Raw genomic sequence first — 15,990 nt, forward strand, 5'->3', positions numbered from 1 at the left:
ATAGTGTAAGGTGTTTTGATGAGTACTGTAATTAGAAATTTAAACCAGCGTTGCAAAATTTTAAAATTTAAGGATAGTTTTATTTTTAACAGGTTATAGAGATCAGTTCCGTTTAAAATAGCGAAGCGGTCATAGTGTAAAAAAACCTTTTACTTGTAATTAGTAATCATAAAAACCAGAGACCTACAATTAAATTTAATTACATTTCTATGTGAAAACATATAGTTCCGTTAATGCTATTTGCGGTGGTTGTACTTACATTGATCATTTTGATTTTATTTCTCTTCCTCTTACCCTCAGTTGTCAACTATTCAATAATTACTCTTCATTTTATTTATTTACTTCATATTTTGAATTTATTTATTTTAATTCAGTTAAGAATGATATTCTTGAAGACAGTTCAGAAAGAAAGAGATTCTTGACACCAAGGAATTTTAGTAGTCAAAGAAAATCCGTGATAAAATTAACCATAAACCATGATTAAAAATTAAATAGATTGATTGCAGTTCGATTTTAAGGGATAAACCAATAATTTTCATAGCAATTAAAAAATCCTTGGAAAATCAACTAGGCCTAACTATTTGGCATGATTTTGCAAGATAGAAAACCTGGTCTGATATGCGCGTGAGAATAAACAAAGTAATTCCACATCAATTTCGTTCCGGTGACCAATCTAAAAAATTAATCACGTGACTGACGCCATCCTTTGTAATATTTGTAAAGAAATTTCCATTTGTAAATTCACATTTTGTTTACCTCTCTTTCCGGGATGTATGAAAACGATAGATCGCAGTCCCCAGTGGAAGACATGATGCAACAAGAACAATCCATGAGGTATTAATAGATGATCATTAATGCGGTTTGTCTTCGCTCCGGTCTTGCACACATGGCCCAGAAATATCAGATTTAAACTTCCTGCACTACATATAGGGCTGCCGGTTTAAATACTCCATACTGCACTTTGTTTTAAACCTGTAACATTTTTTCATTGCATTTCTTTAAATGATGACTGAATACATTTGATTGTTATTACAGAATTAGTATGGATTAACTGTATGACCTCTTTTACTATATGATGTCTTGATGACCATTACTCCAGCAATGCATTAATTCACACTTGTCATTTTGCTCTGATAGACCTCAGATTTGTCCGTGAGTAAACCTTTTGACGTCAATGAAACAGTGTGACTTTAAACAGTGACATCATTAATATTTAATTCGAGAGAGACTATTCAGTACCAAAACAATAGGCGTCCACAAGTGAAAATATGTCTATGGTAGAGGTTTTCTAGCAAGCTAATTTCTGACTTGGTGCCATCCTTGTGGTATGGAAGAATGTATTCCAGCCTCTTACATTGTAGGAGTATATGGCCATGGGCGTTACTTCGGGTATAATTTTGGAAAGCAAGGATGTTTTTTTTTTTTTTTTTTTTTTTATAAATCTTTCCAAATAGCTTAGTGTCAAATATATTTGTGGATATAAGAATTATCACCTTTGTTGTATTAAATCTGGATACGTGAAAAATTTTTTCTATATATATATATATATATATATATATTTATTATTCTGTTAACCTTCATTAACAAATAAAAGATTAGTAGACCCTTTTGTGCTAACTGTAGGATAGTCGACGAGCATGCTCAATATACACTTTCGCGAGGAAAATTCCTTTGTTTTACAAAAGCCCTACCTCGCGGAAGTGTACATTGAGCATGCTCACCAGCTTACCACAAGAGGGTCTATTGGAGTGAACATTCTCATTGTTTACAAACCATAATCTTTGCAAGTGTACACATACATCACCTCTACTGAGTAGGGTCTGAGATGTGTAATGTGTACCCGTACCAACTTTTTTCCGTACCCAAATAATGTTTTGCTAAAATATTCTTTCTTACGGTATGTTAAGAACTGAAAATTGCATAAAATGTGGAAAAGTCTGTTTCAGTTCATATCTAGTCATGTAAATGATGTAAGTATGACTTAATATTTCTTAAATAACTTGGTGACTTAAATCTCCATTTCCCCGTCTTTATTATGTCCTTTCTGAAACTTTCCATTACAAAGAATAAATCCTACTTTGTTGGGGGAAAAAAACCAGATTCATCTCTCAGGTGAGCGTAGTAGGGGATCCCTTCAAATACCAAAATATGCATGTGATGACTTTTTATGGTATAGTGCAGTGGAAAAATTTTCATCATTTGGAAGTCCATGAATTTATGTCCACAACAATATGAAATGAGACTGAACTATGCATGATTTTATAGTATCAAATATTTTTGTAACATTGATTTCACATGTATGGTAGTCAAGGTTGCCTCACTCAGGTAATCAGGGTTTAAAACAAATGTAATAGGGGCCCACTCACAAATGGCCTTTTAAATTACATATAGGGCTACTAAAATTTCTACTTTTATTGTATAAGGACTATATATACTGACTACCAAAATTTAAGCTGTGTATTCAAGGTTAAACTCCTGGGTAGTAAAATTAAATATTAAGGGCTTAAATAATCATACTTTGATGAGTTGTAATTTATGCTATTGAAGGTCCATATCCAGATCAAGGTCACGATCACCTGTCAGAAGGTCAAGAAGCCGTTCCAGATCTAGGTCACCTCGTCGAGATGATCGACACCGGGACAGAGCAAGAAGAATCAACCTTATTTCCAAAAGAATCATTATAAGTAATATTCCTTATGAACTAAAATGGCAGGATATAAAAGACATTTTTAGAAAAGAAGGTATATTGTACATTTGTTCAGATTCTGTGTAATATATTATTAATGAAAATAAATAGTTCCTTATTCTAACTCTCATGATAGGGGCAATGTAGTTTTTTATTGATGAAGGGGAAAATGAAACATGATGGTTTAAAAGTTTGACACTTTCATAAGCTTTTATTGTAGAGGCAACTTCATAACACATTATCCAAAATTTTTGAGATAACATTAATTTTGTGTAAGTAATGCTTTTGGTATAATTACACTCATATAATGAATCGAAAGATCTGTTTAAATACTCAATTTTCATGGTTGTCTATTTACTTGTTAAGTATGATAATTTTGATTTTTCATCTTATTTTCATTTTTAGTTGGGGATGTGACTTATGTAGAATTGTTTGAGAACAGTCAAGGAAAATCAAAGGGTCAAGGGTGAGTAATTTTTGTGTAATTCTCCAAAACAAAAGGAATTATGTATAAAAAGACCTTTGAGAAAAAAATCATCATAAGTCAGAATTACCTATGTAGTTTCAGTTGTCTGTGTATTATATAGTAATGTTAAGTCAATCTTATTATTTATTTATACCCTGTCTTTGGTTGAGATATGTGTACAGTGTTCTAGGATTTTTGAAAATTTTTAGTTTCTATGGAAAAACTTTATAGGAAAATTTACTTGCCCACAAAAAAGCAGACCACAATTATAGTCTGCTTTCTATATTTTTTCTGAAATTCAAGTTTATTTGCCGAAAGGAAAGTTGAACATGATATATGAATTTCTTACACCAAGATTATATTTGCCCATTATGATGGTGAAAGTGAAATCTTAGAATTTTGAGTATGATATAATGCCATCCATTTGTTTAAACAATATATATGAAAACTCAAAAATGCAATGAGAAATTGTTATGATTTGGGTTCAATAAGCTCTTATTTTGTGGTTTTGTTTTTCCTTTTTTCCGCCATTATCACCCTGAGATGATACAAGAATTACAGAAAGGGGAGGCTGCTTACATTACACATGTATGCCTATTTTCAGGAATTTCAGCTACGCTGTTTGTTACATGTGCTTTTACACATAACATTGATTTAATAGAAAAAGATTTTTATCAGAGTGTCTGTAGTCTTGGTTGTGTTTGCTTTCAGTAGATTGTCTTGTTTTACTTCTCAACAGATATGATTTTAATAACATTTCATTAATTTTGCTTTTATCTGATGCAGTGTCATTGAATTTAAAGACAAAGACACAGCAAGGAAAGCCATAGAAAACATGCACAGATACAAAATCAAAGATAGAAATATAGTCGTAAGAGAGGTATGCCTTAAAAATATCAAAATTTATTTAGGTTAAAAAAATATGCTAGGTTCTCGCTGCATCCCTAAAAACCCTCCTGCATATGGATTTTTATTATGGTAAAGTCCGAAATTTCATATCTTTTTCGGATTGAGTATTTTATTTAACTTCTCAACATCCTGTACGTTTACAGAAATGTTCAATTCAATGAAATTTCTCGAAAAAAAAAAAGAAAACTTGCTTCTGATAAAAAAAAATAATAAGCTGTCCTCCTGCATCAATTTTTTTAAAAAGTGGCCTGAGAATCTAGGCATTTTTTTGTATGGCCTTAAACACAGTATCTGATTGAAAGAATTAATCACTTCTTATCAGAAAAATCTTAGTACTGGTTAAAAACTTAAAATGCAATAATGCAAAAAAAGAATAGATGTGAGATTTTTTCCTTCATCTTGGAGAGCTCTACAAAAGTCTCCATTAGAGTGTTGATGTTGGATGACTCTTGGTTAGAGTAATTGCCCTGGAAAGGTGAAAAAGGACGTTTTTTTTGCAATTTTTAGCCAATATCTCGACAACTATACTAGATCAAAATTCTTTCTTTTGAAAAAATACTTTCAGTTGTAGAATTGATCCTTATTATAAGGCATACAAAAGTTTCCTGTGTCAAAGTGGTAAGACGATTCCTTACCAGAGTTATTGCCCTTGAAAGGCAAAAATAAACCAGATGAATGTTCCAGGCTCCTGAGAGCATCTAGTTTTCATACCCTTTCTATAAAATTCTTAAACTACACTGATAGATACATGTTGATTATTCACTTATTCTTACTTCATCTACATATATGTTTATTGAAGCGTTGTGAATAATTGATAAGATGTGAATCCTGTTATTTTATTTTGTAGGAGAGAGAAAGTGACCGTGGGACACTTGGAGGACGTGGTGTGATGGGCAGTGGTCCTTCTGGAGGTGGAATGATGGGTGGTGGAGGCATGATGGGAAATATGGGATCAGGTGGTGGAATATCTCCACAAGTATTGGCACAGCTGGGCATTGATGGGCCAGTCACTAACCAAGTATTTGTGTCAAATGTATGTAATATTGTCAATTAACAAGATCTTTCATAACCAATTTAAGTATGTGTAACTCATTTTTGGTACACAAATTCCATGAATTCATTGAGGTACCTGAATTTGTTGAATCTTCTCATCAAAAGAATATTCAGATTTATGTGCAATGCACACACATGGTAGTTAATATCAATATAAGCCTTAACCAGAATTAGTTGAATAAGACATCGGTTTTTGGTTGTTATTAACAAAAATCACAATTAAGCCTGCTTATTATGGTTAACATGAAAAGTTTTTTGTTATATATTTTGTAAATGTTTTTTGATGAATATACAGATTGCATTTTGAAGTCTGGATTCAATTCTAAGTGATCCTAAAAGTTGAGAAAAAATGCACCATTCCATACACTTGGAAGAAGACCAGAATTAAAGCATGAAAGATATATTCATGGTGACCTTAACGGTCAATTTTATTTTTCAAAATGTGTTTTTGACAGCTTGACTACAAAGTAACTTGGAAAAAGTTGAAGGACGTATTCAAACTGGCTGGCAATGTAACTAGAGCTGAAATTAAGGAAGATAAGGATGGAAAGAGTAGAGGGATGGGAACTGTCTCTTTTGAGACACAGTTTGAAGCTGTTCAAGCTGTGTGTATCCTTTGAGTATAGAAATGTAATATTTGTTCATTTATTTATCTAATAAGCATAGTACAGTGCATGCCTTCTGCATGAAATAGCATATGTAATCATGAAATTTCTGATTAATCCTGCTTCACAGGCAAGAGTCCAACAAATGTATTTTTATATTGGAAAAAAGGTTGAGAAATAACATAGTTTGATTTTCACCTGTATTTATGGTGTAATTTTATTTTACCAACTCAACAAAAAAGTTCAGTAATCCTTAACGACTTCAAGCTATGTTCAATGGTCAGACATTGTATGACAGACAAATGAGAGTAAAAATGGACTCCATGGGGGCTACTGACAAGTCTTCTTCCATGCCACTTCCTAGTAAGTTTAGTATCTTAGTTAATGCTGTAGTTAATATACTAATTAACCTTTCAAACATAATCAATATGATTTCTTGGTTAGAGATGAAGTGCTAGTTTAAACCAAGATGCTAGAAAGGTGTGCACTTCAGAATTGATCTTATTTAGCACCCCCTAAATGTAATTGTTCAAGTTGTCTTTTAATTAAATAGAATGGCAAAGAACCCCTCCTTCCTTTTGATTTGCCTCTTTGTTTTTCAAAAGAAAATGGAAGCTGGTTGTTTCAACAGCCTGATATATTTTCTGATATCTGTATATCGTTTTAGCTACATAGATATGGTTTTATAAACCAAGAAAAAGTTCAGATGCAGGTTCACAAAAAGGTATATAAAAAGTGCCTTTTTGAAATTGGTTAAAATCACTAAGAAAAGATTCTTTGGTTGTGCAATCCTGTTCCGATTTTTTAGGTAGAATTTAGTACTTAGTAGAAGAATATCATGCCAATATATCTTTTACTGTATATTGATCTTCATGTAAGGCTAGTAGAAAATAAGATGTATGTTTGTTTCCTATTACATCTTTAAAAAAAAAAAAAAAAAGAAAATAAAGAATAGGTACATATTTTTTAAAACTTTTTTTACATTGTGTCTATTGGAGAAACATTTTGACTTTAACAGTGCTCATTGAAAAGTGGTAAAAAGCTTAAGGGTACATTGTATTTAGTTAAAAAAAATAGGGAAATAGAGTTGGTAGGGTAATAGGAAACGCATATTTTTTTTCTTTTTTTAATTTGGTCTACTTCTTGATGTTTTTTTTTGTTTTGCCTGCAACAAATGTCAGGAAAAGCAAGGCTTAGATATTGTGTTTCCTGGGTCCATTTTCAGATTTTCATGTCAAGTTTTTGGATTAGGTCAGTTTGATATGAACTACTTATGCTAAATCAGTCATGTTTGATATGCAGTTTCATAAGCATCACTGCACCAGAATTCTGTATCCATATCATGCATATGCCACATTTTCACAGTTCCATACATGCAAACAATAAACTATACCCAAGGGATCTGTCCACTTATGATGTCAAGTGGTTGAATTGATATCATATTTTGTCCATAATATATAATATTAGTAAAACTGTCACCATCAATCAAGATTTGAATAACTGTCCATTTGTGATAGGCGAGACATATTTGTAATAACAATTTATTTTTTTATCATTACAATATGTATTTTTCTGTATAGGTGGACTGAAATCAATTGGTGCTGGCTTGGGCCCAGGAGGAACTCCTCTTGGTAACATGACTGGCAGTGGTATGGGAATGGGTAAGTATTTACTTTAAATGTTAGTAGATTTTTGGAACTATTAGTTAATAAAGGAGAATCTGTAAAAAAATGGTTTGATAATAAAAGTCAAATTCACCAAGTAGATGATTCTGTTGGTTTCTTTTTTTCTTCACTTTTTTGTGAGGTCAAAGGAGATGTAAAATAAAACCTTACTTAAATTTACAATTCAATCTGCATATTTCAGAACTACATCTTTTTCAACATTGTTTATTTCAGGCTCTGGTATGGGTATGGGAGGAGGAATGAGCAACATGGGAGGCAGTGGAATGGGAAATATGGGGATGAATATGGACAGTGGAATGGGCATGGGCAATATGGGAATGTCCAACATGGGAAACAGCATGGGCAGCTCAGGCAACATGGGAATGGGCATGAATAGTATGGGTTCAGGCAACTACAGTTCTGGTATGGGCATGGGCAATATGGGCAGCAGTGGAATGGGGATGGGAAGCATGTCTGGAATGTCTGACAACTACAGCAGTATGGGCAGCTCTGGTCTATCTAGTTACAGTAGTGGTATGGGAGGAGGGATGGGAGATTCCATGAGAATGGGATCCAGTATGTCCAGTGGAATGTCATCTAGTGCCTACAGTACTGGAATCACAGATCTTGGATCTATGGGTGGATCCTCTGGATATGGTAGCTCTGGCCGTAGTAGTTCTAACTATGGTATGTCTTCATCCTCCTATTCAACTGGTAGTGGAAGGGATAGGGACAGAGATAGTGGCAGCAGTAGAGGAACCAGACCAGATAATTGTACAGTCGTTGTCAAAAATGTAAGTGCGTCTTTTGCTTAAAGATTATGAATTTCTTGGGAAATTAGTTTTCAAAGTAAACAGACTTATCTTGTGCAGTCGTTAATATTATCAATCCTGTATGTAATAAGCCCTTTGTAAGATTTGGTTCATTACCCACCAATCTATTGACCTAAATAAAATCAATTTGTGTTGAAAGCTAAACATTTAAATATTAAAGGGGATCTCATTACTATTATAATCAAGTTTCCATGTATAACTTTTTTGAATTGTTGTTTACAGTTGCCATGGAAAGTTACATGGCAAGATTTGAAAGAAAAGTTCAGATCTGTAGGTGAGTTGATGTGTTTTTCTTCAATACAGTTTGATGAAAGGGATAAAAATTGATTAAACTGACAAACTTCAGGCAAATGTCAAAAGGAATAGTAAAAAAGTGAAGTCTGTAATAAATGTAGAGGTTTTTCAAGACCAATTTAACATGGAGCTGCACCATCATCATCTAACATGATGCTGCCCTCTTCATGATTTATTTGATGTACCTCCAGTTGATCAAACCCATCTTTCAAGTTTAAGATCAGATCTATTATTTTTTAAATTAATTTGCATTTCAGCATGTGCTCCTGATGTGGTGGCATCCATTTATGATCATTCACTATATCGCTATAGGGTGATGGCTGTTTATTGCAGGTTTATAAATTGCCCTCATGTCATGGAGGGGTGCTCCCAATATAACCTTCTCTGATAGTTAAATGCCCTAAAAATACCTTAATAACCAAATTTCTGGGGAAAACACTTTAAATGGCAGTATCAAGGCAAACTTAGGAAATTTGGAAACAACCCAATGTTTCTGCTTTGGCACAGAAGTTTCCAATGGAAATGATGGGTCAAACCAGGTTTTACAGCATGCAAAACCTCCCACTTCCATTACGGTTACTTATTGATATGATTCATTTACTATTTAATTGATTTTATGTTTTATAATATTAATGTAGCTTTTGGAAAATCAATTACATGTATTGTGAAAATGAAAACTTCCTATAATGTGAAAAAAATCTAAACAAATACTTCAGATATTTTAAATTTTCTGTAATATTATTTATTGTTTATGCTGATGTAATGATATGTTTAGCTGATGTGAAGTTTGCTGAAATAAAGATGGAGAATGGTAAATCACAGGGCTGGGGACTGGTTAGATTTGGATCTGCTGATGATGCACAGAATGCTATCTGTATCCTTTTTCTATTATGGCCACTTAAATTACTACTGCATAAAACCGAAATTGATATCCATTGCCTTTCGAGCATGTAGTCAATATGGTCTTATGTTTGTGTTCCACTGTATTGTAAACATTGGTTCATTTAAAAAAAAAATAATACAAAAAGAAAGAATAAACTGAAATGAAAAGTTAGAATTAAAAAAAATCTTCATTATTCCAGTTTTTTGTATAATACTGCAAAAGGTTATGAAAAAAGATAGTTTTCTTTAAATGCTTTGTTTAAAAAGATGAAACTTGTATATGTTTACTTGATCTGATGTCAGACTTGTTTTTCAATATTTTTCTAATTACTATTCCCACTGTCATTGATTGGTGTATTGGAATCATCATGTCTGTATCTAAATTCAGTTTCAATATTCTCTTATACTACTTCAGATTTCATATGTAGATAGTAAATGATTTGGCATATACTGATGGCAATTTTGATAGCTGTCTAAAATTAATTTTCTATACAACGGAATACTTTGAATTTTGAAATTTCTGTCATAAACACATCTTTTCTCCATTTGATGAAAATGGTTTCAAATTTTGTTTGTTGTTTGACTTCATTAAGTTGTACCCTGTTAGCAAAGTTTATTGCTACCTTATATCAACTTCCTGTTTAGCAAAACTGAATTTTTGGTTATATTAAGCGGTGTGCAATTATACATACTAGTATTTGACTAGTCATTTTTTTCCGCAAATGTTGGATTACCTCCCTTAACCAAATTTAGCCATGATGAATAGGACAAGGATAGACGGCAGAGAGGTGGATGTCAAACTGTACCGTTAAACTAATGGTACGAGGATATTATAAACATTTGTTCTTCAAGTTATCATTGGACCAAAGTATTCATTTGTTTTAGTCTCTTTTGTTGATGAGAAGAGGTCATTGTTTGGTAGCCGACTTGGTTGACTGGTTTTATATTAATGGATCATTTGACTCATTGACTCCTATTCTGACTGGATTTCAGTTAGTCTTAGCCATACCATGGTTGTTTTGAATACATTTTATAGCCATATTTTGTACTATTGAGATGCGATGTGTAATCATGTTGTGGTAATAAAATGTCTTATCCTTTTTTAAGGAAAATAAATTTTGTCATGTGTGGTTCTTGATTATTTTTCTTGGTAAATATTTGACGTGTTTCAACAAGAATTACCATCCTTGGTATTTCAATTATGATGTTTTTTTAGGAAGTTTAATCTTTATTGCTTGGTTTTGGAGAATTTGATTAAAATTTTGGAAATGAAAGATATGTGTACTATAGCCACTTTGGTTGTGTTCATCTCAAAAGTTAATATATATTTATATGGGTAAATTTGGTTGGAGATGTTCAAGTTTTATCTTCTTCCCATTTTAATTCAAGTTTTTTGTTTGTTTCATGGAGAAGGTTGTCAAAAGAATTCTTTGGATTTCCTTTAATTGAACGATATTGGCAACCCAATAATTGATTTATGATTTTTAGCTCACCTGGCCAAAGGCAAAGTGAGCTTATGCCATCACTTAGCGTCTTTCGTCGTCATCATCGTGGACAAATTTTAAAAAATCATCTCCTCTGAATCTACCGGACTGACAGATTTTAAACTAGGCATGATTGTTCCTTAGGGTGTTCTGCACAAATGACTGTTGGGATTTTTGATCCATGAAAAAACATGGCCGCTGTTACTAAAAATAGAACATAGGGGTCAGATTGCAGTTTTTTGCAAATAACTCAAAAACCGTTGCCTTAAGCAAATTTCTGTCAGGGTAAAATTGTTCAGCATCATGAGATGGAACTATGCCAAAATTGTCAAAACGATTGGTCAACTGATGTAGGAGTTACGGCCCCTGAAACAGTTTTTTTTTGCATTTTTCGCATGTGCAACTTTGAAAGTCTTTTTCTCAAAATCCATTGCACAGAATTCAATGAAAGTTGGCATTTATGTTCCTTAGGGTATCCCACACAAAATGGCCGTTGGGATTGTTGATTCGTGAAAAAAACATTGCCGCCATTACTAAAAATAGAACATAGGGGTCAGATGGCAGTTTTTTGCAAATAACTCAAAAACCGTTGCCTTTAGCTAATTTCTGGCTGAAGTAATATTTTTCAGCATCATGAGACGGACCTATGCCGAAATTTTCAAAACCATTCATTGAAGAATGTAGGAGTTGTGACCCCTGAAACAGTTTATTTTATTGTTTTTTTTTTTTCACATGTAAAACTTTGAAAATCTTCTTCTCTAAAACCAGTTAAGATCATTGAATGAAAATAACCATAATAGTTCTTTAATGTATTGGGCTTAAAATGACTGTTGTGATTTTTAATCCGTGAATAGATATGACTGCCTATACTAAAATTGGAATTTGGGGGTCATAAGACAGGTTTTTGAAAAAAAATTCAAAAATTGTTGCCTTTAGCAAAATTCTGGTTCAGATCATGAAAATGCTATGAAAAGCATTTCCTGCATTTGACAATTTAGTTGATTTTAACTTAGCCAGTCTCATTCCTCAAGTTTTTCAAATAAGCAAATGGTTAACCAGGTGAGCAATTCAGGCTCTCTTGAGCCTCTAGTTATAAACCATTCTTGTTGAAATGTGTTTTGTCTTCCTAAATGCTGATGATTATTTGTATTAAGATGATATCTTAGTTGATTTCAGGTTGTCCAGTTGGTAAAGGTATTAATTCTTCATATTTGCTTCAGATATTTGAGCTTTTGTTATTTATTTGTGGATGAATCAATTGTTTATCCCAAGATTCGTAGCCATCACTGGATAATCTTACTATACTACAGATATCCACAATTTAATGACTTTTTTGTATTATAAATGGTTGAAAATTCTAGTGATATTGGGGAAATAGATTTTCTCCATTCATTGTTTTCTTGAAATTGAAAAAGGTAAAAAAAAATTGTTTACACATAAGTTATTTTAATGAGTGAATATTTATTTATATATGAAAACACATTCTTTGGTACTTGCATCAGTTCTGGTTTGTTTGGAAAAACTTATCTTCAAGTAGCTATTTCACTTAACTTGTTAATAGAAAAATTGCTGCTTGGTTTTATATGTCAATGGGAAAATGACTGTTATCTATTCATGTTTCTTGTAGTTTCAGTCATATAAAATTGTAAAGGAATGTTTGTCTCCCCTTACTGTGCATTGAAAATTGAGATATGGATTTTTTTTCAAAATGAGGCAGGTTTGTCATCTTTTGAAAATCCTGAAAACAACTATGTTTGAAAAAAAATGGATGCATTTATGGGGAGTATAATTTTCTTAAATCATGTATTCCTTCCAAATGAGCAGATTAAATTGGAATCTTGATGGATTTTAGTTAATGTCAGGTCATATATTATTAATTGTAGATGATTGAGCTATCAGTATTTTGATGTTGTATATTTCCGTTTTGACAGATTCTTGTTCAGTTCATATTTATCTAGCTGTGGATACCTAATGGATTATTTGAAAGAACTTACGGGTGTTATCGGGTTGGATTTGGGGATTATGGGTTGGGGATATTATCATCTGAAGCCGTGGTTTCCTTGGATACCAGTTAGATGATTCTTTGGATTTATCATTATCCTTTATGTTGTGGAATGAAGTGTCTGAAGAGGCTACACTTTTAATCACTAGTAACTTGTGAATGACAGAAAGTTGGTAATATTTACTATATCTTAATCTGGGTAGAAGGTAAATAATCGATTATATCTTGTGTGTTAAATCTTGTTTGCTTTGCCAGTTTGGTAATACAAGGGTTTATTGTTCGAGGATTCAAAACAAGTAGATCGCAAAAAGATTCATTTCTGCATGCTGGTATGTGTCACAGTAGTTTTCAGTTGAATTGTCAGATAATGATGGTAACTTGTATCGGTTTAACTGTTCTCAAGAATTAGGTTACAGATACTTTCATACAATTGTAACATTAAAGTATTTTCTATAAAAATGATTTTAGGTAAACTTGCCTTATTGAAAATTCATTTGTTAATATTTTGGATTCATCAGATTTTATGAATAATTGAAAGTTCTGTTATAAAACATATTTGTTGCTTTATTTTTAGGTGACTGTTGCCTTCTGTGTGCTGATGGATATTTGTACGGCATTTCTCCTTTAATTAAAAAGTTAAGGGTATGTCTTCATAATATGCCATGCAATAACAAGTATCCTCTGAAATAATACTCTTTTTTTATTTATTATGAATGATTAAGTGAATTTCATAGTGTAAAACAGAAATAGATATCCTGTCCAGAAATGTTAGTTTCCAAAGATAGTAATATTAATTTTTGCTAAAAAATTGATCCTCTAGTTTGTATCATGCAAATTTTTGCTTAAACACTGAACCAACACATTCAGAAAATTTCAAAATAGTATTGTTTTTATTAGAAGGCTGAAATTTCGAGGTTGATGTTTAAATATTTTAGTATAATTAGGGGTCATTTAAATATGTAATAGGGTATATTTCATTCTTTTAATTCAGAATGAGTGATGTATTTAACAATGACAGTGATGTTGTGAAGAATGGACAGACTTCTACACATCTGCTAATAATGAAGGAATCCTTAAAGTGTCTCATTTTCAGGTACATGTATAACATGTGAAATATGACAGTACTAATATAGTTATTTAGAATTTTTGGCTTTTATACCTTATTTATTTGACAGTATTTAAGTTTCAGTCTTTAACATCATTCTTATTTATTATTCATTCTTCATTATTAACAAGTTACAGGATCTTAGGAATTCAACATCCCTAAGATTTTTCTGGTTATAAATGTATAAAGAAAGATAAATAAAATTGTATATAGCAAAATCTATTAAACCGACCCCTATTTATTGCCTGCTTTCGATGGATGTTCAGTATACTTGGGTTCAAAGCTGATGTTTTGGACCTCAAAATATGTATAGTGTAGAATGGGGGTGTTTTAGACTGGTTTAAATATAAGTACATATATATATGCTATTCTGTGGTCTTTTATACTGTCTTATTTTTTTTAGATATGTAGTGGTAATGGCTTTAAAATATGAGTAAGGATGTTCATGTTTATGGTCTCTAAAGGTTAACATGGATTTGGATTTGAAGATTAGGTAAGTGTACTTACAGAATTTTTGTGAAATATAGGTGTATACCTTTACTATATGCTACATTTAATAGACACTAGGACTCCAAAGATTTTCATTGCCAATTATTTGTTGATAGTCAGAAGAATGTTATATCTTTTATATCAAATCACTTGGAAATCTTGCTCTGATTGAAACTCAAGATGCCCAACAACTTTTGATGTTCTATTTAAGTAGCAGTCTGTCTGAAAATCAGAAAGAAGGTGATTCATGCATGTCAAAAACCCATCAAATTCAGTTTTACTTCTTGTTCAGGCACAGTAACTGATCACGCAGTCAGTCTTAGTTTTTCATTTGGTTGTTGCACTTTTGAGATAAAAATTTATATAGATTGTACATGAAATTTGCACTTTGCAAGAGTTATCGTTCTTGATTTGGTTGCTTTTAGTGGGAGATAAATGTATGATTTTCTAAAAAGTGCAAATCTGAATGCAGAAAAGGTTGTTGTGTGAAAGTATAGCATATGTAGACTGAAAAAGCATTGTTTGTTTGGTGGGTTTTTCTTGACCATGAATCACTTTACCATTGGTAGTGTCTGAACTTTATGCGGACTGGTACTTAATAAATCATCAAAACAAAAACAGTATTAGGCTTTTATAACAATAAAAATTGTTGTCATATGATGGTTTTATGCTGTCCTCAGCTTTGATGCCCTTAAACACTGTAAGAATATAGATCTAAATGAAATTGTTCCACAAATTTCCATAAACTATGAGTGAATAATCTCTTAAATTGTACCACAAGGTGGCTTACCACCAGGGAAGACTGGGTTTGATTTTTTTGGTTTTGACAAGAGCTCTTTAGGAGCTGGTGGCCAAATTAGGCCATTTTGCTTCTGCTTCAATTCATTTTGTGTCAATGCAATCAAAATCCAGGGCTTTATTTAGGTTGTTTGGGGTTCATACTCTTTGGTTCTATCAAGCTTTGCCCTATGAAGCATTTTATTGAAAGATTGATCTAACTTCATCAGGAACTTAAAAAAATCAAAGTGATGTAAAAAAAAATTCAATATTCAAAAACGCAAAAAATTTACTGTGTAGATGAACTTCATATTTATTTAGCAGTATGCATTGTGTATTTATAATGTTACAAGTATGCCAATTTCTTTTCAAACCAGTCTTTTTTTAATTGACAATCATTCAATGTCTTGTGATTTGTTTTTTTTATTTGTTTCAGGAGTGGTGACCAGATATTGTATTACTTTAGTGGTCATTAAATAGATACTGAAGTATTAGTTGATGTTAGTGAATTTATTTGAAGTTCTGTTGCTAATTAGTAAAGTATTATATGATTCTTGAAATATCTCTACAGGACAGTCTATAAATCCCCAATTGAAGCTTTTTTTAATCCCATTCTGCAACAATACAAACAGAAATGATCTGTCCCTTTCTTCTGGAACAGGTACATTGTTTGGGCAACTACGAGACCAATGATTAGATTTTGCCAAAATGTTCACTAAAATGGGGAAAAATGGAGAAGAA

General features: G+C 32.1%; 1 protein-coding gene across 3 annotated transcripts; it reads left to right on the forward strand.

Annotated features, from left to right (window-relative positions):
- The first annotated feature begins 673 nt into the window (after window positions 1-673).
- LOC148622326 (myelin expression factor 2-like) lies at window positions 674-15,743 on the forward strand. Of its 3 annotated transcripts, none has more exons than XR_015920623.1 (16): window positions 674-834; window positions 2,548-2,741; window positions 3,092-3,152; window positions 3,939-4,032; window positions 4,909-5,094; window positions 5,570-5,723; window positions 5,987-6,082; window positions 7,300-7,380; window positions 7,618-8,177; window positions 8,439-8,490; window positions 9,286-9,384; window positions 10,146-10,211; window positions 12,808-13,520; window positions 13,870-13,971; window positions 14,387-14,476; window positions 15,686-15,743. XR_015920623.1 is itself a non-coding variant. In XM_088572163.1 (12 exons), the coding sequence occupies exons 1-12, from the start codon at window positions 770-772 to the stop codon at window positions 10,202-10,204; spliced, it is 1,701 nt and encodes a 566-aa protein (XP_088428289.1). In that variant the 5' UTR covers window positions 674-769; the 3' UTR covers window positions 10,205-10,522. The 3 variants fall into 3 exon arrangements, 1 of the variants encoding a protein (XP_088428289.1); XR_015920622.1 differs by having other exon boundaries at window positions 13,453-13,520; XM_088572163.1 differs by lacking the exons at window positions 12,808-13,520; window positions 13,870-13,971; window positions 14,387-14,476; window positions 15,686-15,743 and having other exon boundaries at window positions 10,146-10,522.
- The last annotated feature ends 247 nt before the right edge of the window (window positions 15,744-15,990 follow it).

This window comes from Perna viridis, chromosome 3 (genome assembly GCF_037379345.1).
Source record: "Perna viridis isolate PV_CMFRI_1.1 ecotype Kerala chromosome 3, ASM3737934v1, whole genome shotgun sequence".
Taxonomy (NCBI): Eukaryota; Metazoa; Mollusca; class Bivalvia; order Mytilida; family Mytilidae; genus Perna; species Perna viridis.